At 43.4% G+C, this 22,599-nt stretch overlaps 1 protein-coding gene across 4 annotated transcripts in view; it reads right to left on the bottom strand.

Annotated features, from left to right (window-relative positions):
• LOC134356070 (upstream-binding protein 1-like) overlaps positions 1-22,599 on the bottom strand; it is a 146,880-nt gene that overhangs the window by 48,931 nt on the left and 75,350 nt on the right. For all 4 annotated transcript variants that reach the window (XM_063066637.1, XM_063066627.1, XM_063066616.1 and 1 more), the window contains 3 exons: positions 5,636-5,742; positions 4,822-4,974; positions 2,079-2,189 (listed from right to left, as the gene is read on the bottom strand). In XM_063066637.1, the coding sequence (XP_062922707.1) occupies positions 2,079-2,189; positions 4,822-4,974; positions 5,636-5,742 (371 nt within the window). The remainder of the gene's footprint in view (positions 1-2,078; positions 2,190-4,821; positions 4,975-5,635; positions 5,743-22,599) is intronic.

Raw genomic sequence — 22,599 nt, 5'->3', positions numbered from 1 at the left:
CAGTACTTCGAAATCCCATCTAGTGAGGGTGTGATACTAGATCTCCTATTAGGGAATGAGACAGGGCAGGTGACAGCCATCTAGTGATCATAATGTCATTAGATTCAAGGTAATTATGGAAAAAGATAAGTCTGGTGCTTGGGCTGAAATTCTAAAATGGAGATAGGCCAATTTTGATGGCATCAGAAAGTATCTGGCAAGTATGGACTGGGTCAGGTTATTTTCTGGCAAAGGTGTAATAGGTAAATGGGAGGCCTGAGAGAAATTTTAGTGAAACATGGTGAAAAGTGAAATTTTGGGAATAAAGAGTTTATATGTTCCCGTCAGAATAAAAGGCAGGATAACAGCTTTACAGAATATTTGTCTTCAAGAGGTATTGATTCAAGAAAAAGGTGTGTAGCATGTATAGGCAGGAAGGAGCAAATGAGTACTTGAGAAATATAAGAAATGCAAGAGAACATTTAAGAAGGAAATCAGAAGGGCTAAAAGAAGGCATGAGGCTGTTCTAGCAGAGATGGTGAAGAAAACCAGAGTAGGACTTGCACAGTGAGTAGTAGGGCACTGAGGAGTGTGGTAGAACAGAGGGATCTGGGAATACAGATCCACAATTCCTTAAAAGTGACGTCACAACTAGATAGGGTCATAAAGAAAACATTTGGCACATTGGCCTTCATAAATCAAAGTATTAAGTGCCAGATTTGGCATGCTATGTTGAAGTTGTACAAAATGTTGCTGAGACCTAATTTGGAGTATTGTGTACAGTTTTGTTCACCTACCTACAAGAAAGATGTCAATTGAAAGAATGCTGAAAAAATTTACAAGGATGTTGCCAGGACCTGAGGACCTGAGTTATATGGGAAGATTGAATAAGTTAGGACTTTAATTCCTAGGGCATAGAAGAATGCGAGGAGATTTGATAGAGGTACACAGAATTATGAGGGGTACAGATAGAGTAAATGCAAACAGACTTTTTCCTCTAAAGTTAGGTGAATTTAGAAGTAGAGGTCACATGCTAAGGATGAAAGGTGAAATGCTTTAAGGGGAACATAAAGGGGTACTCCTTATCTACTCAGTGGTGAGGGTATGGAACAAGCTACCAGTGGAAGTTGTGGATGTGGATTTCAACATTTAAGAGAAATTTGGATAGGTACATGGATGAGAGGGGTATAGCAGGCTCTGGTCTAGGTGCAGTTTGATGGGACTAGGCAGATTAACAGATCAGCGCAGAACAGTTGGGTTAAAGCTCCTGTTTCTGTATTGTCATGTTCTATTACTCTACACTCGCAGGAATTTATAAAAATGAAGGGGAGGAGATCTCATTGAAATCTATGAAATATTGGAAGACCTAGATAGAGTGGACACTGAAAGGATGTTTCCTGTAGTGCGGATGTCTAGGACTAGAGGGCAAAGCCCGATAATACAAGGATGTCCCTTTATAACAGAGATGGGAAGGAATTTCTTTAGTCAGAGCATGGTGAATCTGAGTGATTCATTACCACAGGTGGCTGTGGAGGCCAAGTCATTGGGTATATTTAAACCAGAGGGTGATAGGTTCTTGGTTAGTAATGGCATCAAAGGTTACAGGGAAAAGGCAGGGGTCGAGGGGGATTATAAATCAGCCCTGATGAAATGGCGGAGTGGACTCGATGGGCTGAATGGCACCTATGCATTATGGTTTTAGGGTCTAAAAACCTTGAAAGATATGCTCAATTTTTCGGAACTTCCTGTAGTGTCCACAGAAAGGGTAACTAGCACATAATAAAATGCTTTTTTGTAACCTTTCTACATGAGCTTATTATATTGCCATGCTTGGTTAAGATTTGCTGCATTCTTCAGAGCAATGAAATCAAATAAATTTAACAATCTGAACACAAAATTGCATGAAATGGAGGTGGTAAAATAAAATAAAAAGCAAAAAGATAACAGTAACAATGCATTTTTGAAACACTTTCACAGAAGTCAATAGTTTAGATGGTCAGAATTATGATGCATTGTTTATCCCAAATTTAAGAGAAAATGCATTTGCACTACCTGCATTCTCACTGTTCCTCCTTAACCTATACTTTCCTGTATTTTACCTCAGTCAAGATAGTTGTTTCATATGAAGGCTGATACTTTTCTTTCTCTTGAGGAGTGCGTTTCTCCATTTTTTCTCTGTCTGTTTTCTGTTTTCTGTCTGCTCCTTTTGGCTGGAAAAATAGAAAAGCATTAGTCCTGTAACTGAAAAATGAGGTAGAGAACTTAGAGACTGCTACCTGTTAATAATGATGCTGAAGTCCCAGTTACCCCAATTATACTCAGGCAGCCACAGCGTTACAGTACAGGATCAGGCCTTTCAGCCTACCAAATCCATCAACTATTCCTTTCCAATTACCCCGCTTTAATCCCATTTTAAAAAATTCTTCCAACATCCCCATCTGAGGCACAGCCTCAGAATACAAGGGTGTCCCTTTAGAACAGTGATAAGGAGGAATTTCTTTTGCGAGGGGGTGGTAAATCCATGGAATTCATTATCACTGACAGCCATGGAGGACAAGTCATTAGTCATAATTAAAGCGGAGGTTAATAGATTGATTTGTAAGGTCAGCAAAGGTTATGGGGAGATGGGCAGGAGAATGGGGTTGAGAGATATAATAAATCAGCCACTACCAAATGGCAGAGCAGATTCATTCGGCTGAAAGGCCTGATTCTGCTCCCTATGTTTTACGGCCTAAATCTCCCCAGATTCTGGCATTTATCTACACACTAGGGGCAACTTAAGGCAGCCAATTACTCTCTGTCACACACGCCTCTAAGATGTGGGGGGAAAGACCAGAGCAGCCAGAGGAGATCCATGCATTCACAGGGAACATTTGTAAACTCCTGACAGACAGCAGCACAGTACAGGGTTGAACATGGCTGCCTGGGGCCTTGGGGCCTCGAGGCAGTGGCAGTTACTGATGGGCCCAGATGCTACATGTACCAGCAGAACAGTAAATGAACTAATCAAATTCAGATGTAACTGGTATGTAAAAACAGGTTGAGGACCCCTAATACAAAATCCGAATTTTTTTTTTCCCCAGCGCTGACATGACATCAAACGGAATCATAGTTGGGAGTGATCATTCAACTCCAGCAGACTGTGGAGGATCTAACTCCAGCAGACTGCGGAGGATCCAACTCCATCACATCAGACTGTGCCCCGACTGTGGACTGTTTCGCCCATCAAGTCCGCTCTGCAATTCCACCATGGCCGATTTATTATTCCTCTAACCCCATTCCTCTGCCTTCTCCCGTAACCTTTGATGCCCTTGCAAATCAAGAACAGGTCACCTTCTGCTTTAAATATTCCCAGTGACTTATCCTCCACAGTGGTCTGTGGTAACAAATTCCACAACAGACAAGAGAAGGTAGAAAATTGCCAAAATGCTGAAGAAGAAAAAAAATCCCAGTATCAACAAATAGAGCCCCACATCAAGCTATCATGATATAAAATGACTATGTTTCCATAATACATGCGCCGCAGAGCTTCAGGCCATTGAAGATAGATTCTTTATCTTGTATGATCACCTTTTAATGCACCAACATAAAGATCAAAAGAATATCTTGGGTTATGCAATAGGGGATTTTAGCTTGCCTACTTTTCCACTTCACTGAAAAATTTCATCTTGGAAATAAACAGAATGCCAATCACCACAAACATTTGATTACAGCAGATGCATGAAACTCACGAAAACTTTTAAAAGACACATTTCTTCATCAGGTATTCTACAAGGGCACGATTGTCAGCAAGGGCCGCGACTGAACTCACATTTACCTTGGCCAGAGAAAGGGCCAATTTCACTGACCACCCCCACCTTGAGTTGGACAGAGGCATGAGAATGAAGATTGGGTGTCAGACAGCAGGGGTTCTCCTGTCCCGTACTGTCAATCTTTGACAGAAAGCAAAGATGGGAGTGGAGCAGGTAAATCTGTCCGATTTTAAATAGTAAAATCTGTCCTGGAACAAATAAAATTGAAGTCATGTAAATAAAGTTAACTTAAAATGCTAGGGAATGATTTAACCTAAAGCAAAATAATGGGGAAAAACTCACCTCTGCACTTGCCTCTTAGCTTACAGGTTTGGAATTCCTTTTGTAATCAATGGAATCTCACATCCCATGCCAGGTCTGATTCTAGAGATTGACCACCAACACCTCCCTCCAACCAAACATAGATCCCGTCTGTGTCTTCAATGTGAAATCTAACTATGGAACGCAGACAAAGATTCAGCGACCCTCTGTTCCCAACCCCCATCATCAATTCAAAGTTGCTGGTGAACGCAGCAGGCCAGGCAGCATCTCTAGGAAGAGGTACAGTCAACGTTTCAGGCCGAGACCCTTCGTCAGGACTAACTGAAGGAAAAGTTAGTAAGAGGTTTGAAAGTGGGAGGGGGAGATCCAAAATGATAGGAGAAGACAGGAGGGGGAGGGATGGAGCCAAGAGCTGGACAGGTGATTGGCAAAGGGGATATGAGAGGGTCAATTCAATCTGTCTGCAAGTTCTGCATTTTCAGCCCAGAACTTAATTCACTCAAGCATGGACTTTGGTGGCTCCTTTCTGAATTGCAAAATTCAGACCAATAAATATACGCCATGAAATAAGAATTTATTTCAAATTGTATCATCAAGGCTTCTAAACCCTCAGGACTTTGGATTTATGATAAGTTTGCGCAAACTTATCATCTGACAAATGTACTTACTGTGTGTTCTGCAGTACAAGAAAACTAAAGCAGCTGTAACATCTTCAAGATGTAGCAAAAGAAGAGGCACCTTAAACGTAAAATAAATCTATAGACAATACCTTAAAAACTTTTATTTGGCAGCTGGCTGAATGAAGATGATCTGTGTACTCTCCAGTTTCATTTTGCTTGAATGTGTCTATCTGAATCCTGAATGGAACTCCCTTCTCACCCCCGTGCTTTCTGGGCGTAAATTCTGTGCTAATGCAATGTACCTGAAAGAACAGTCAGAATTTCTAGGTTTAAAACTATACTGTAAAAATAACCACACCACAAGATAAAGCATTTTATACATTTATTGATAAGTTACAGCGAGCAACAGTGAAACTGGTCTAACCACACAAATGTTTTTGTGTAATTTCAAACATTATTCACAAAACAATAAGGTACAATCAGAGATCAAACATCAGATCACCACTCTCATGTATCATCATCACCATTGTGCCATTTCATATGACCTAGGCAATCATGGTCTTGACCATGATTGTTCTTGGCAAATTCTTCTATTGAAGTGGTTCGTCGCTGCCTTCTTCCAGACAGTGTATTTACAAGTCATGTGAACCCAGCCATTATCAATACTCTGCAGAGAGTGTCTGCCAGGCGTCAGTGGTTGCATAACCAGGACTTGAGATGTGCACCAGCTGCTCATACAAACATCCACCACCTGCTCCCGCGGTTTCATGTGACCCTGCTCAGCAGGGCCAAGGAGGTGCTACACCCTGCCCAAGGGTGAACTGCAGGCTAGCAGAGGGAAGGAATGCCTTACGCCTCCCTTGGTAGATACTTATCTCCAGCCCACCACCCTCGACAAGCTGTAACATCATTATTTACACTCGTTAATTACAACTTTTAAAACAGGAAGCCAACTTCACAAACCTGAATAAAAGCGGAAGTGCGTTTAGTTGGGTCCCATAAGAATTCAATAGTATTCAACTGAGCTGGATTAGTTCTGGGGTCAATAATTCCAACTGACATCGGGATATCTATATTAAAAACAAATAGTTGTCATAAATCCAACAATAATACACAATCAAAACACATAGAAGAAAATCTGCAGATGCTGGAAATGCAAGCCACACACACAAAACGCTGGAGGAACACAGCAGGCCAGGCAGCATCTATGGAAAAAAGTACAGTCGACCTCGTCCTGCTGAAGAGTTTCGGCCCAAAACGTCGACTGTACTTTTTTTCCCATAGATGCTGCCTGGCCTGCTGAGTTCCTCCAGCATTTTGTGTGAGTCAATCAAAACACGTCAGGATTCAATTATAAAGAACAAAATTTCAACAGAAGAGAGCAGGGACAGATGGGACATTCTGCACACCACAGTTCCTGTGGAGAAGATGGATTTTGCATAATTAGGCACTTGGCAAAGGCCTATAAGAGAAGTTGGGTTTAAGCAGAGTGGCTATTGTGTGACTGGATCAGTGTTAGAGTGAGGAGTTCGGGCTTTGGCTCACAGAGGCTTCAGCGAGGAGAGGCAGATGTCAGAGGACAGGTAAGATGTTTTTTCCCTGGTTAATTATTTTTCTTTATTATTACACAGTTAGAGCAGTGGGGAAGTGCAGGATAGTGGAATGCTCCTCTTGTAGGATGTGGGAAGGCAGGAAGATCTCCAGTGTCCCTGATGACTACACCTGTCCAGCTACAGCTTCTTTCCGATTGTGTTAAGGAATTGGAGCTGGAGCTGGATGAACTCTGGATCATTCAAAGTGCTGAGGGGTTGATTGACAGGCAATAGAGGAAAGTAGTTACATCCATGGTGCAAGACACAAATAACTGGGTGACCATCAGGAGAGCGAAAGGGGATGGCAATCAGTGCAGAAAAACCCTGTGGCCATTCCTCTTAATAAGAGGCCAGTAATGTTGTGGGGATGGAACTGGACTCTCTGACGGTGGCGTCTGAAAAGAGGATGCTGTCCAAGTTGCATGCTATCTTGGACAATGTCTCCCATCCACTACATAATGTACTGGTTGGGCACAGGAGTACATTCAGCCACACTCATTCCACCGAGATACAACACAGAGTGTCAAAGGAAGTCATTCCTGCCTGCTGCCATCAAACTTTACAACTCCTCCCTTGGAGGGTCAGACACCCTGAGCCAATAGGCTGGTCCTGGACTTATTTCCTGGCATAATTTACATATTACTATTTAACTATTTATGGTTTTATTACTATTTATTATTTATGGTGCAACTGTAACGAAAACCAATTTCCCCTGGGATCAATAAAGTATGACTATGACTGTAACAGGCATACCACTTTGGATATTGTTGAGGGTGATGACCATGCAGAGAGAAGTCACAGCAGTCAGGTCTCTGGCATGGAGCCAGACTCTGGCTCAGAAGGGAAGGGAGAGAAGAGGCATGCTGTAATGCCAAGGGATTCATTGATTAAGGGAACAGATAGCAGTTTGGTGGACAAAAACAAGATTTGCAGATGGTATGTTGTCTCCTGGGTGCAAAGGTCAGTCTCAGGTGAGTCCACAGCATTCTTAAGTGGGATAATGTTGTGATGGTGTGGTCTACATCAACGGAGGTAGGAAGACTGATGATGCCTTGCAACACGAGTTCGGGGCGTCAGGTGATGTTAAATGACAGAATTTCCAGGGTTGATATATCAGGACTGGTGCATGTACCACCTGCTGGTGAGGCCAGAAATAGGAAGATCAGAAAGATTAACATCTAAGGAAATGGTACATGAGGGAGGGCTTCAAGGACCTGTGCAAACCAGATGGTTTTCACCTGAACCGAAGTGGGATTAATATCTCTGTGGGAAGATTTGCTAGACTTACATGGGGGGGAAGGGGGTTAAACTAGAGTTGCAGGGACATGGGAACCACACCACATGATGAAATATGGAATGGTGTGGGAAAAGATGCTATTAAGCCTACATAAATGTTCAGAGTTGTGAGTACTTCAATGCAAGCAGTATTGTTAAAAAAAGGGCAGATGAGCTTAGGGCATGGATCAGCATGTGGAATTATGACACTGAAGCCACTGGTGAGACTTGGTTGCAGCAGGGACAGGACAGCAACTCAGTGCTCCGTTGACTGAAAAACAACTGCACAAGTGTGTGGACATCCGCGAGTTAGATTGGCAGGAAGAGTATAAAAAGAAGGCAGCTTTATAGAGCGGGCGACAGAGTAGGAGGGCTTTGGCTCAACAGGGCTTCGGCAATAACGGGTCGAGGTAAATTAAGTTACTTGTGAAGAATAGGAATAGGAAGTACGTCTGTGAGGCCGGTGTTCTATACTGCATGTCAGATATGGGATGTCTGGGTAACTCCCAGCCTCCCTGATGGCCACATCTGCACCAAGTGCATTGAGCTGCAGCTCCTTAGGGACCGGGTTAAGGAACTGGAGATACAGCTCAATGACCTTCGTATAGTCAGGGAAAGTGAAGAGGCGATAGAGAGGAGCTATATAGGCAAATAGTTACACCAGGGCCTCGGGAGATAGACAAGTGGATAACTATCAGGAGAGAGAAGGGCAAGAGTCAGATACTAGAGAGTACCCCTGTGGCTGTCCCCCTTAACAATAAGCACTCCTGTTTGAGTACTGTTGGGGGGGGGGGGGAGACAATCTACCTGGGGGAAGCAACAAAATCTGGCTCGATGGCTCAGAAGAGTAGGGAAGGGAAGAAGATGGCAGCAGTGATAGGGGACTCTATAATTAAGTGGTCAAACAGGTGATTCTGTGGACGCAGGAAAGAAACGCAGATGGTAGTTTGCCTCCCAGGTGGCAGGGTCCGGGATGTTTCTGATCATGTCCGCAATATCCTGAAGTGGGAAGGTGAACAGCCAGAGGTTGTGGTACATATTGGTAGCAAAAACATAGGTAGGAAAAGAGAGGAGGTCCTGATAACAGACTACAGGGAATTAGGAAGGAAGTTGAGAAGCAGGACCTCAAAGGTAGTCAGCTCGGGATTATTGCCTGTGCCACACGACAGTGAGTATAGGAATAGAGTGAGGTGGAGGATAGATGCATGGCTGAGGGATTGGAGCAGGGGGCAGGAATTAATATTTCTGGATCATTGGGACCTTTTTTGGGGCAGGAACGACCTGTACAAAAAGGACGGGCTGCACTTCAACCCGAGGAGAACCAATATCCTGGCAGAGAGGTTTGCTAAGGCTATTGGGGAGAGTTTAAACTAGAATTGCTGGGGGGTGGGAACCAAACTGAAGAGACAGAGGAAGGGGCAGTTGGCTCATAAATCGAGAAAGCTTGTAGACAGCGTGAGAGGGAGGATAGGCAGGTGATAGAGAAGGGATACACTCAGACTGCTGGTTTGAGATGTGTCTATTTTAAAGCATGGTGCATCATGAACAAAGCGGATGAACTTAGAGCGTGGATCAGTACTTGGAGATATGATGTTGTGGCCATTACAGAGATTTGGATGGCTCAGGGGCAAGAATGGTTACTTAAGAGTGCCAGGTTTTAGATGTTTCAGAAAGGACAGGGAGGGAGGCAAAAGAGGTGGGGGCGAGGCACTGTTGATCAGAGATACTATCACGGCCGTAGAAAAGGAGGAAGTCACGAAGGGTTTGTCTACTGAGTCTCTGTGCGTGGAAGTTAGGAACAGCAAGGGGTCAATAACTCTACTGGGTGTTTTTTTATAGACCACTCAATAGTAACAGGGACATCGAGGAGCAGATAGGGAGACGGTTTCTGACATGGTGCAATAATAACATGGTTGTCATGATGGGAGATTTTAATTTCCCCAATATTGATTGGCATCTCCCTAGAACAAGGGGTTTAGATGGAGTGGAGTTTGTTAGGTGTGTTCAGGAAGGTTTCCAGACACAATATGTAGATAGCCTATAAGAGGAGAGACTGTACTTGATCTGGTATTGGGAAATGAACCTCGTCAGGTGTCAAGTCTCTCAGTGGGAGAGCATTTTGGAGGTAGTGATCACAATTCTATCTCCTTTACCATAGCACTGGAGAGAGATAGGAACAGACACGTTAGGAAAGTGTATAACTGGAGTAAGGGGAAATATGAAGCTACCAGGCAGGAACTTGGAAGCATAAATTGGGAACAGATGTTCTCAGGGAAATGTAAGTTAGAAATGTGGCAGAGGATATTGGCGTGGTGTTCTGCATAGTACATTCCAATGAGACAGGGCAAGAATGGTAGGGTACAGGAATCATGGTGTACAAAGGCTGTTGAAAATCTAGTCAAGAGGAAAAGAAAAGCTTATGAAAGGTTCAAAAAACCAGGTAATAATAGAGATCTAGAAAAGTATAAAAAGTATAAGGCTAGCAGGAAGGAGCTTAAGAGTGAAATTAGGAGAGCCAGAAGTGGCCTTGAGAAGACCTTGGTAAGCAGGATTAAGGAAAATCTGAAGGCATTCTACAAGTACGTGAAGAGTAAGAGGATAAGACATGAGAGAATAGGACCTATCAAGTGTGACAGTGGAAAAGTGTGTATGGAAATGGAGGAGATAGCACAGGTACATAATGAATACTTTGCTTCAGTATTCACTACGGAAAAGGATCTTGGCAATTGTAGGGATGACGTACAGCACACTAAAAAGCTTCAGCGTATAGACATTCAGAAAGAGGACTTGCTGGAGCTTTTGGAAAGCATCAAGTTGGACAGACCACCGGGACTGGACGAGATATAACCCAGGCTACTGTGGAAGGCGAGGGAAGTGATTGCTGAGCGTCTGGCAATGATCTTTGCATCATCAATGGGGATGGGAGAAGTTCTGGAGGATTGGAGGGTTGCAGATGTTGTTCCCTTATGCAAGAAAGGGAGCATAGGTAGCCCAGGAAATTATAGACTAGCAAGTCTTACATCAGTGGCTGGTAAGTTGATGGAGAAAATTCTGAGAGGCAGGACTTATGAACATTTGGAGAGGCATAATATGATTAGGAATAGTCAGTATGGATTTGTCAAAGGCAGTTTGTGCCTTACTAGCCTGACAGAATTTTTTGATAAAGGTAGAGCAGCAGATGTAGTGTATATGGATTTCAGCAAGGCATTTGATAAGGTACTCCATGCAAGGCTTATTTAGAAAGTAAGGAGGCATGGGATCCAAGGGGACCATGCTTTGTAGATCCAGAATTGGCTTGCCCACAGAAGGCAAAGAGTGGTTGTAGAAGAATCATATTCTGCGTGGAGGTTGGTGACCAGTGGTGTGCCTCAGGGATCTGTTCTGAGACCTCTTTTCTTTGTGATTTTTATAAATGACCTGGATGAGGGAGTGAAGGGATGGGTTAGTAAGTTTACTGATGACACAAAGGTTAGGGGTGTTGTGGATAGTGGGGAGGTCTGTCGGAGGTTACAGCGGGACATCGATAGGATGCAAAACTGGGCTGAGAAGTGGCAGATGAAGTTCAGCCTAGGTAAGTGTGAGGGAAAGGGTGCAGAGGAGATTTACAAGGATGTTGCCTGGATTGGGGAGCATGACTTATGAGAATAGGTTGAGGGAACTTGGCCTCTTCTCCTTGGAGCAATGGAGGATGAGAGGTGACCTGATAGAGGTGTATAAGCTGATGAGTGGCATTGATCATGTGAATAGTCAGAGGCTTTTTTCCCCCAAGGGTGAAATGGCTAGCACGAGAGGGCACAGCTTTAAGGTGCTTGGAAGTAGGTACAGAGGGAATCAAGGGTAAGTTTTTTTTTTAAAAACGCAGAGAGCGGTGAGTGCATGGAATGGGCTGCCGATGACTGTGGTAGAGGCTTTTAAGAGGGTCCTAGATAGGTACATGGAGCTTAGAAAAATAGGGGGCTATGGGTAACCCTAGATAATTTCTAAAGTAAGTATATGTTCGGCACAGTATTTTGGGCTGAAGGGCCTGTATTGTTCTGTAGGTTTTCTATTTTTCTACGTTTTAGATGTGATGGAGCTGAAGAGATTAAAGGGGGTGAGGCAGCGTTAATAGTCAAGGAAAATGTTGCAGTGCTCAGACAAGACAGCCGGGAGAGCTTGGCTAGTGAGGCTCTATGGGTAGAACCAAGGAATAAGAAAGGTATGGCCATGTTCATGGGATTATATTATAGACCACCCAATAGTTACGGGATTTACAGAGAAACCACAGACTGTTGCAAGAAACATAAGTTGTGATAACAGGTGATTTTAACTTTCCACATTTGACTAAGACTCCCATAATATAAAAGGATTAGATGGAATAGAGTTTGGCAAATGTGTTCAGGGAAGTTTACTTAATCAGTACATAAAAATCCCAACTAGAATGTGCAATATAAGATCTCCTACTGGGGAATGAGAGATGGCAAGTGACAGAAATTTGGGTCAAGGAACACTTTGCATCCAGTGATCATAATGCCATCAGCTTCAAGATAATTATGAAAAAGGGCAGGTCTGGTCTTCTGGTTGAGATTTCAAATTCTAAAAGTACCTGGCAAATGATGATTTGGACAGGATGATTTCTGGCAAAGCTGTGCTTAGTAAGTAGCGGGCTTTCAAAAGTGAATTTTTGAGAGTACTGAGTTTGTATGTTCCTGTCAGAATAAAAGGCAAGGATAACGAGTTTAAGGAACCATAGTTTTTGAGCGATATTGCGGACCTGGTTAAAAAGAAGAGATGCATATAACATACTTCAGGAGTATAACAAATGCAAGAGAACACTTAAGGAGGAAATCGAGAAGGCTAATAAAAGGCATGAAGTTTCTCAAGTGGAAAAGGTGAAGGAGAATCTAGGTGAAGAACAGCTTCTACAGGTTATAGTAAAATCAAAAGGATAGCAAAGGAGAAAATTGAATCTCAAAGATTACAGAGGTCACCTATGTATGGAGCCAAAAGAGATGAGGGAGATCTTAAATGGATTATTTGTATCTGTATTTACTCAAATGGACACAGTCAATACAAGTGAAGCAAATCCGCAGTGAAGTCATGGACCACATACAGATCACACAGGAGCGGGCGTTTGATCTGTTCAGGAAAATAAACCCCCAGGGCCTGACAAGATGTTCCCTTGGACCATGTCGGAGCCTAGTGCAGAAACTGCAGGGGTCCCAGTGGAGATATTTAAACTATCCTTAGCCAAGGATGAGGTGCCAGAGGATTGGGGGATAGCTTATGCTGTTCTGTTGTTTAAGAACAGCTCTAAGAATAAGCCTGGAAATTATAGGCCGGTAAGCCTGGCATTAGTCTTAAGTACGCTACTAAGAGATATTCTAAGGAACCGGATACACTTGAATAGTTAGGCACTGATTAGGGATACTCAACATGGCTTTGTGTGTGGTAGGTGGTGTCTAACCAATCTTACAGTTTTTGAAGAAGTTACCAGGAAGGTTGATGAAGGCAGTGGATGTTGTCTACATGGACTTTAGCAAGGGCTTTTGACAAAGTCCACATAGGAGGCCAGTCAAGAAGGTTCAGTTGCTTGGCGTTCAGGATGAGGTAGTAAATTAGATTAGACATTGACTTTGCGGAAAAAGCCAGAGAGTGACGGCAGATGGTGGCTTCTCTGACTGGATGGCTGAGACCAGTGCTCTGCCACAGGGGTCTATTGTTATTTGTCATTTATATCAACATCTGGATGATAATAGTAAACTGGATCAGCAAATTTGCTGATGACGCCAAGATATCCATTAAGATGGTGGTGCGCTCAGATGCAGCGACCTCTCTGAGTCCATTTAAAAGTGTGATTGTTTTCCCTTTACATCTTTTTCATGATCACAACACACTGCTAAGAACATCAAATACTGCAAGTCGATCCCACTAGCAAGTTGCTGCATAGCGATGAAACTGCACCTGTGCTCCGGGCCGCAGCCTGCTTCAGCCTAGGAACTCGTTGTGCGTTTCAAATGATAGTGCAAATAATTGTCTTTGGTGTTTTTGCTTTTGAGAGCAAGATCCTGTTGGATGGTGGTAATACAGAACACTGCAAGTCTGATTCACTGGCTCATTGGCGAGACCGACAGCAGGAGAGCTGTATGGCCTCTGTTGTGGTGTGGACCAGGCCCTCATTCAGGCCTTGGAGCCACCTGCTGCCGCTGCCAAGGAAGGAGACACCGCTGGATTGGGGGCTAGCTCTTCCCGTCAGTGCTCTCCAATGTTCACTGAGTGGAAGACAAGCTGGGTTGCATTTGTCTGCACTGCATGATATGAAGAACTGCTTCAGGCTGTTCTTGCAGAAATATGTCTCCAGGATAACATCCATGCACAATCAATCTACAGGCCATGACACTCAGGGACTTGGGCTACATTATTATTTTTTAATGTTTTATTGTAACGATGTTGTTCTGCTGTACATCCTGTCTATATTTGTCCAGCTGTATTCATGCATATGGTTGAATGACGTTGAACTTGAATTGAGCGGAGTAGTGGACAGCAAGGAAGGCCATCAAAAATTGCAGTGGAATCTGAACAAGATGGAAAAATGGCTGATGGAATATATTATAGACAAGTGTGATGGGTTGCAATTTGGGAGGGCACGAGGGTAGGACTTGCATGGTGAGCAGTAGGGCACTGAGGAGTGTGGTAGAACAAAGGGATCTGGGAATGCACTGAAAGTGGAGGCACGTGTAGATGTGGCTGTAAAGATATATTTTGGCATGTTAACCTTCATAAATCAAAGTATGAGTATTGGAGTTGGGATGTCATGTTGAAGTTGAACAGGACGTTGGTAAGGTGAAATGTTTAAGAGGAACATTAGGATGATCTTCTTGACTCGGTGGTGAGAGTGTGGAACAAGCTGCCAGCAGAACTGGTGGATGCTGGTTCAATTTCAATCTTTAAGAGAAATTTTGATAAGCACATGGATGGGAGGGGCATGCAGGGCCATGGGCTGAGTGCAGGTCAACATGATTAGGCAAATTAATAGTTCTGCGCGGAATAGATAGGCTGAAGGGACCGTTTCTGTACTGGAGTGTTCTATGACTAAGACAAATTATATTAATTCACTTCAAACCGATCGAGTCTAACTCACATTCTCAGCATTTATTTATTTAGTTGTTTACTATTTGCAGAGCTCCTCTTCTTTTGCACATGAATTGCTTGTTAGTCTTTGCGTGTAGTTTTACATTAATTACACTGCATTTCTTTGTTACCTGCAAGAAAATGAATCTGGGCCTGTCACCACTGGAGTTCAAAAGAGTGAGCAGGGATCTCATTGAAGCCCATCAACTATTGAAAGGTCTAAGATAGAGAGCATGGAGTACATGTTTCCTACAGCAGGGATTCAATGACCAGAGGGCACAGCCACAGAATACAAATTCCGCTTTAGAACAGAGGAATTTCTTTAGCCAGAGGATGGTGAATCTGCTGGGGATATTTAAAACTGAGATTGGTAGCTTCTTGATTCATCAGAGCATCAAAGATTACTGGGAGAAAGAAAAATGGGGATGAGGGGGATAATAAATCAGTCGAGATGGAATAGCAGAACAAACTCAGTGCATTGAATGATCCAAATCTGCTACTAGATGGTGATACGTACATACTTAGTTCATAAATTTACTTTGAAATTTGAAGTCATTAAAGAGAAATGGCAGGAACTGGCTGAAGTCCAAATATGAGATTAAAGATTCCCCACAAGCCAAGGGTACTTCCCCTTCATGTACATTTAAATCATTGCGTCATCTAGGAACTACAGTAGCTTTTCTTCCATCATTAAATAACATTGAGCTCCTAATCAACATTTCAACAGTTATCTTAAGAAACAATTAGACAACCACCTGGAGGCACAATGGAAAAAAGATGAATCACAGTGTGTATATATTTATTCAAAGAGGTCAAGACAACACTATCTCCCTTCTTTGCATCAGAGGACAGTTTCATTTAGCAATAGTTTGGAACATTCAGACTGTAAGGTCCGAGTGCATTATTACAGTAAACTGGGTATTTTCCATCAACCACAAACTCACATTTAAAACAGAAAAATAGTGCAAGGTCCAAATTCAGGCTACTTTATTGTCATAAACATCAGGGGCAATGACATTTCTTGCTCACGTAAGGTTGACTGTTTACTCTTTCCCATAGATACTGACTGGCCTGCTGAGTTCCTCCAGCATTCTGTGTAATGAACAGGGCTATCACAAGTACAATTCAATGCCACCTTGAGAAGGTATGTAGAGTGCCAATAAGATTCTAGAGGTGAACTCCACTGGTAAATAAAAAGGGCTAAACTTTAATAGGAATTCCAGATCAGAGGCATGATAACCTAACAGTTAGGGTAATTCTTTACAGTACCACGACCAAAGTTCAATTCCCATCACCGTCTGTATGGAGTTTGTATGTTTCCCTGTGACTGTAGGTTTCCTCTGGTTTCCTACCACATTCCAAAGATGTATGGGTCAGCAGGTTAATATGTCACCTGGGTGTAATTGGGTAGCACAGGCTCCATGGGCCAGAAGAGACTGTTACTGTGCTGTATCTCTAACTTTAAAAAAAACTGACCTAAGAGACATGTCAACGTACCATGAAGCCCTGATCATAACACAGACATTGCTGCATTTCCCAATTTCCCAGTGCCTGAAGATATTGTAAAGGCATGATAAAAGATGGAGAAACCCTCAGGGCCGTATCAATGGATCAACTGGATGAGCCACGTGTCAATGATACAAAAGGCACAGCAGTTCCCAAGCTCACTTTGAAGTGTCAGGCTTGCTGGTTTTTTGGTGATTGAACATTAGCTAGAAGTGTGCTGGGTGGTAGGGGCCGAAATCTCCACTGTTTCAGTCACACCAGGAGCCTCCATGACTGCCATTCTTCTGTGGTTGGTTTGTACTCTCAGCTGCACTAGTAGCTATTCCAATAAGTCCCTTTGATTTAGCAATGTTTTAAAGCTGACTTCAGTGCTGGATCCCCAGGATTGGATGTCTAAGCAGGAGGCATGAGGGCAAGTGAGATGGTGAACCGAAGAGTTCAAGGCCTGGAGTTTGAGATCCTGTCATCAGTTAGTTCAGTGATTGGTCGCTCTCTATGACCGTGTCTGTGGGTGTGGATGGGTGGGGAGGGAGATGAGGGGCTTGTTTTGCTGCTGGGTGTTCTGCTTTGTTTTGGTGTGTTTTATGTTGTTCTGCTGAACATTGTAGGCACGCTATGTTGGCACCGAAACGTGTGGCAACAGTTACAGGCTGCTCCTAGCACATCCTCAGGTTGTGTTCGTTGTTAACACAAACAACACATTTCACTTTATGATTCGATGTACGTGATAAATGAATCTGAAATTGAATCAGTATATTTAAGTAACCTTCCCATTTCCTAACCACAGCTTCTTCAGGACCATTACTGACAAGGCACTCAAATACATCTTCACTCAGCTCTGCTCCACAACAGAGCAAGGAAAGGGTTCTACTTGTCCTCATGTTCTGCCCCAGGCACCTTCACTTTCAACTTCCACCTCCTTCCTCACCTCAGTATCCAGAAGAAAAAGTGTTCTCTTCAAACACCCTAGCTCGCTCTTCCATGCCCAGCACCCATTCTCTTTCTTGCAGAACTCTTCCATCTGTTCACAACTGAATCCCTTTCATCTTCTCTCTTAGTTTCAATTTAATTACCAATAGATGGCTTATCTAGAGCTCCAATTCACAATTCTGTGATCAATCATGGGCCTGTTCCTCAGAATGGAAAACTTTGTCTTTACAGAGTGGTGGTGTGTGGAATGTCCTGCCAGGGTGGTGCAAGAAGCAGATATATTCAGGACATTTAAGAGCCTCTTAGAAAGGCACATGGATGAAAGAAAACTGGAGGGCTACGTGAGATGCAAGGGTTAGATCAATACTGGAGTAGGTTTAGAAGGTCAGTGGCATGGTAGCATAATAGTTAGTTCAATCACTTTACAGCAGAAGCAATCACTGATTGGAGTTCTATAAGGAATTTGTCTGTTCGCCCCGTGACTACCTGTTTCATCCAAGTGCTCTGAATTCCACATATATTCCAAACAGGTACAGATTAGGGTTAGTAAATTGTGAGCATGCTATGTTGGCACCGGAAGTGTGATGGCATTTGTGGGTTAACCACACACACACAATCCTTGTCAATTTGAGTTAACACAAGCTATGCGCTAATCTGTATATGCCTTTCCAGTTTAAGATTGCGCTACTGAAACACAGCAACACTTCCTGACAGCAAAGAAAACTACTAAATACTTTATTAATCAGTTTTTCTCAAAAATGACCATTGCAAGCAATAGCCTGCAACTTCCCTCTCAAAGGTGAGCTGTACAGCCTGGCATTTTTGCACTGTGAACTGAAATCTTGAAGGTGCAGTCTTATTCAATGGTTTTAATTGGGTTTCTATATTTTATGGCTGCCTGCAAAGAGACACATCTCAAGGTTGCATATAGTATACATACTTTGATAATAAACGTATTTTAAACTTTGTAAGCTTCAATGTTTCAATGTACGTGTGACAAATAAAGCTAATTTTTAGACATTCAAAGGCAAAAAGGCTCCTTCCACATCCATAGCAACTCACTTTATCTGGTGTACTGCACTTGGTGCTCACAACATAATCTGCTCCACAGAGATACAAAATGCATATTGGATGAATGCTTTGCAAGGGTCATTCCAAGCTTCCATTCAAATGACTCCTCCCCGGCCACTCTGGCCTCTTTCTCAGGCAGCATATTCTCTCCCCACAAAACCCACTGTGAGCTCCAGGAAACACACACAAAATGCTGGAGTAACTCAAGATGATAGGTGAAACCTGGAAAGGGAAGGATGAAGTAAAGAGCTGGGAAGTTGATTGGTGAAAGAGACAGAAGGCCATGAAAGAAAGGCAGGAAGGCAATGGGCAGGCAAGGAGATAAGGTGAGAGAGGAAAAGAGGGATGGGGGAGGGCGGGGGCATTCATGCCACAACTTTGGAAGCTACCCAAACAGAATATAAGGTGTTGTTCCTCCAACCCAAGTGTGGCCTCATCACGACAGTGAAGGAGGCCATGGATGGACATATTGGAATGGGAATGGGAAGTGGAATGAAAATGGGTGGCCACTGGGAGATCCCACTTTTTCTGGCGGACCCTTGTTTTGGCCTGAAGCATCGAAAATACTCTTTTCCATAGATGTTGCCTGGCCTGCTGAGTTCCTCCAGCATTTTGTGTGATCTGCAGATTTTCTCTTTTTTGTGTGCGTTGGTTGGATTTCCAGCAGCTGCAGATTTTCTCTTGTTTGTAAGCTCCAGGAAAATCACTTCAGCTTGCATCTGGAATTTTGTAGCCCTGGGATTCAATTTGGAATGCAACTATTTCAGATAACTAGTTTCTCCAGTTTGTTTCAATCCTGACACAAGATATTCCACCTTTATTTAGTTTATCCACTCGCCACAGATGCCACTTTACCTGCTGAGTGTAGCCGCATCGCTAACAATTAAACCCAATAGTATAACGGGAGACAAAGCCAACTTTACAAAAGCAACAGGCATTCTGAGAAAAAAAATGGTTTAGAACATATAGAACATAGAAATCTACAGCACATTACAGGCCCTTCAGCCCACAACATTGTGCCAACCATGTAACCTATTCTAGAAATAAAAGGGGGAGAAAACTGCCTAAAATTACCCTATTGCATAGCCCTTGCAGCGAGGAGAAGGAGGTGGAGGCCTTCTGCAGTAAACTTCACGAAGCTGTCACTTCAATACCGGCACATAACTTCCTGGCTGTGCTTGGCGATTTTAATGCCCAGGTTGGACTGGAAGATGGTCCATACTCATACCAAGACTTTACCAACAGAAATGGACAATATCTAGATGATTTCATTCAGGAACACAGTCTCACTGTCGCCAACACACAATTCAAGAAGCGAGCTGATAAACTGTGGACATACAAAAACAGAGCCTCCATCTACAGGAAACACCTCGATTACATCCTCGTAAGAACCAAATGGCGTAATTGTGAGATCAACACAGAAGCCTACAGCACCTTCAACTCGATCAGTTCTGACCACAGTACTGTCAATGCAAGTGAGACTGAGCCTGCAGCAATTCAAAGCCACAGGTCCCAAGGAGAAGGTAGACTGGAAGGCATTCTCCTCACAACCTATTCTTCCAGCCCAGTACAGTGGAGCTGAGAAATTGCTTCGGCCTACTGGAAAGGGGGAAGGAAGAGACTGCCACCGACTGCTATCAATGGCTCATAGACGCACAATACAGATGCAACAAAGAGTTTGCCTACTGTGAAGTGAATCAAGAAGAGCTGGATCTCAAAACATGCTGATGTCATCGCAGCAAGAAGCGTGGTCAATGCTCGTCATGCTGAACTTAGGAGCGAAACAGAAGAGCTAAGAGACAAGTTCAAGACAGCAAAGAAGAATCTCTTTGCCACCTTCGACCGATTGAAGTAAGAGGAACTAGCTGAGAGGACTAGCGAGGTAGACGCTGCTAATGAAGATATGGAGAAGCATGGTGCCTAGTCAATGAGATCAGTAGACGGAAGAAGTCCCCATCAGGTCAAATAAGGGGTAAAACACCAGAGGACCATGTCCAGACATGGTTTACCACTTAAGAACCTGCTGGGAAGCCCTCCAACATAGAAGAGGAGGAGGACATACCCACGATACTAACGCAAGTCGACATCGATGACGGCACGTTCACCATTGAGGAAATGAAGGCGGCCAAATATGCACTCAAACAGGGCAGGAGTACTGGACCAGATGGAATAACACCAGATGTCCTGAAGAACTGTGACCTGGACGACATCTTGCTGGACATATGTAATACAGCACTGATGAAAGGCGACAAACCAGAACAGTGGTCACTCTCAAACATTATCCCAGTCCCCAAGTCTGGATCCCTCACAAAGACAGATAACTACCGCGGTATCAGCTTGACCTGCATCTTAGCAAAGTTATACAATAGGATGATCTTGAACAGGATTCGCATCGCCATTGACCCTAAGCTAAGATTCAATCAGAACGGTTTTCAGCAGAGTGCACAACAGTACTGCAAATACTTGCTCTCCGTAGAATCATCGAGGAAGTCAAGAACAACCTACCAGCCGTGCTTGTTTACATAGATTTTCGCAAAGCTTTTGACTCCATTCACCGAGGTAAAATGTTGAAGATCCTGAAAGCTTACGGAGTGCCAGACCATCTACTGAGAGCAATAGAGTCCAGCTATACCAAAACCATGGCGAAAGTTGTATCACCAGATGTAGAAACAGCAGTGTTCAAGCTCCTAGCTGGTGAGCTGCAAGGAGACACTCTGGCACCCTACATCTTTATAATCGTCCTTGATTACGCTCTGCATCAAGCTACCAAAGATCATGACAAGCTTGGTTTTACCATAAAACCAGGACGAACCAAAAGGGTCAGACCAGTTATGCTCACAGATCTTGATTTTGCAGATAACATAGTCCCGCTCTCTGACCAGATGGAGGAAGCACAGCAGCTACTGACAAAAGTGGAAATTGAGTGCAATAAAGTTGGACTTCACCTAAACGCTAAAAAGACAACAGACATGGTGTTTAACTGCAATGAAGGTACTCTCAAGACCGTAAAGAATGATACCATTAAGAAAGTCGTTGACTACAAGTATCTCGGGTCAAGAATGATGAGTTCGGAGAAGGACATAAAGATACGGAAGGCGCTGGCATGGAGGGCTATGAACGACATGAAGGAAATCTGGAAGTCGAACCTGACCAGAGGGCTTAAAAAGAGGATCTTCATAGCAGTCATAGAGTCCATTCTCATGTAGGGATGCAAGACGTGGACACTCACCAAGACTATGTGAAAGTCTCTAGATGGTTGCTATACACAAATGCTCCAGATGGCTCTTGATGTGAGTTGGCAACAGCACATGACAAACGTCGAGCTCTATAACGACCTACTGATGCTCACCACTAAAATCGAGGCGAGAAGACTGCAACTAGCGGGGCACTGTCTACGCCACCCCGAGCTACCTGCCAGCCTAGTCGTCATATGGGAGCCCAAGCATGGGAGGATGAACCCTGGGTGCCCTCCCAAGACCATGGTCACACTCCTAGAAGACAGCGGCACGGCTAATGTAGATGAACTGAACACACTGATGAGGGAGAGAGAGAAGTGGAGAGTCCGTCATCGTGCCCGACGCCGGCCCCCTAGGCCCGAGTCGAAGTAGTAGTAGTAGTAGTAGTAGTAGTAGTAGTAGCACCTTTTATTTTTCTAAGTTCCATAAAACTTCCATCTCAGAATTCCAGACAGTATTTCCAGTTTGAGAAGTCACACACAAGAATAGTTAATGGTCTGTGAAGTTCTTCAAGAAAACTCGTCATTTCTCTCATTATAGAATTGATGTGGAAACTTTAGACAGGGTATAGAGAATCTTTCCCTGGATGCTGTCAGGATTGGAAAGGAAGTCCTACAAAGATAGGTTGAATGTGCTAAGGGTTTTCTCTTTGGAGTGAAGGATGAGATGTCACTTGATAGAGATGTACAAGATGTTAAGAGGCATAGATCAAGTGGTTAGCCAAAGACTTATCCCCCAATGTGGAAATTGTTAGCACAAGGGGGTATAACTATTTTATTTGGAGGGAAAGGTCAGATTGATCTGAGTAGGTTAAAAAGCAATAGATCAAGTGGACAGGCAGTGGCTTTTTCCCAGGGCTGAAATGGCTAATAGAGAGGGGAAAATTTCAAAGTGATTGAAGTATAGGGGGAAGTCAGAGGTGTCTGTGTCTGTGTATGTACACACTAGACAACCGGGTGACCCTTTGGGGCACCCTTTGAGAGAAAGGTAGTGCAGTCTGATGTGATGTGCTTTGGAAATTAAAGAAGAAAAACTCAGTTTATTAAAGAAGAAAAACACATAGCAAGACAAATATAGCTCCTCGTTTAACGAAGGACACGTCTGATGACAACATTTCTGGCTGATCTGCCACCCTTCAAGAATATTCTAACGTTTTCATTTATTTTTCCCCCACTTAAAGCCACATACAGCTGACCATGCTGGAACA

Source organism: Mobula hypostoma, chromosome 1, assembly GCF_963921235.1.
Source record: "Mobula hypostoma chromosome 1, sMobHyp1.1, whole genome shotgun sequence".
In the NCBI taxonomy this organism is placed as follows: domain Eukaryota; kingdom Metazoa; phylum Chordata; class Chondrichthyes; order Myliobatiformes; family Myliobatidae; genus Mobula; species Mobula hypostoma.
This window is presented reverse-complemented; position numbering and strand designations above follow the sequence as displayed.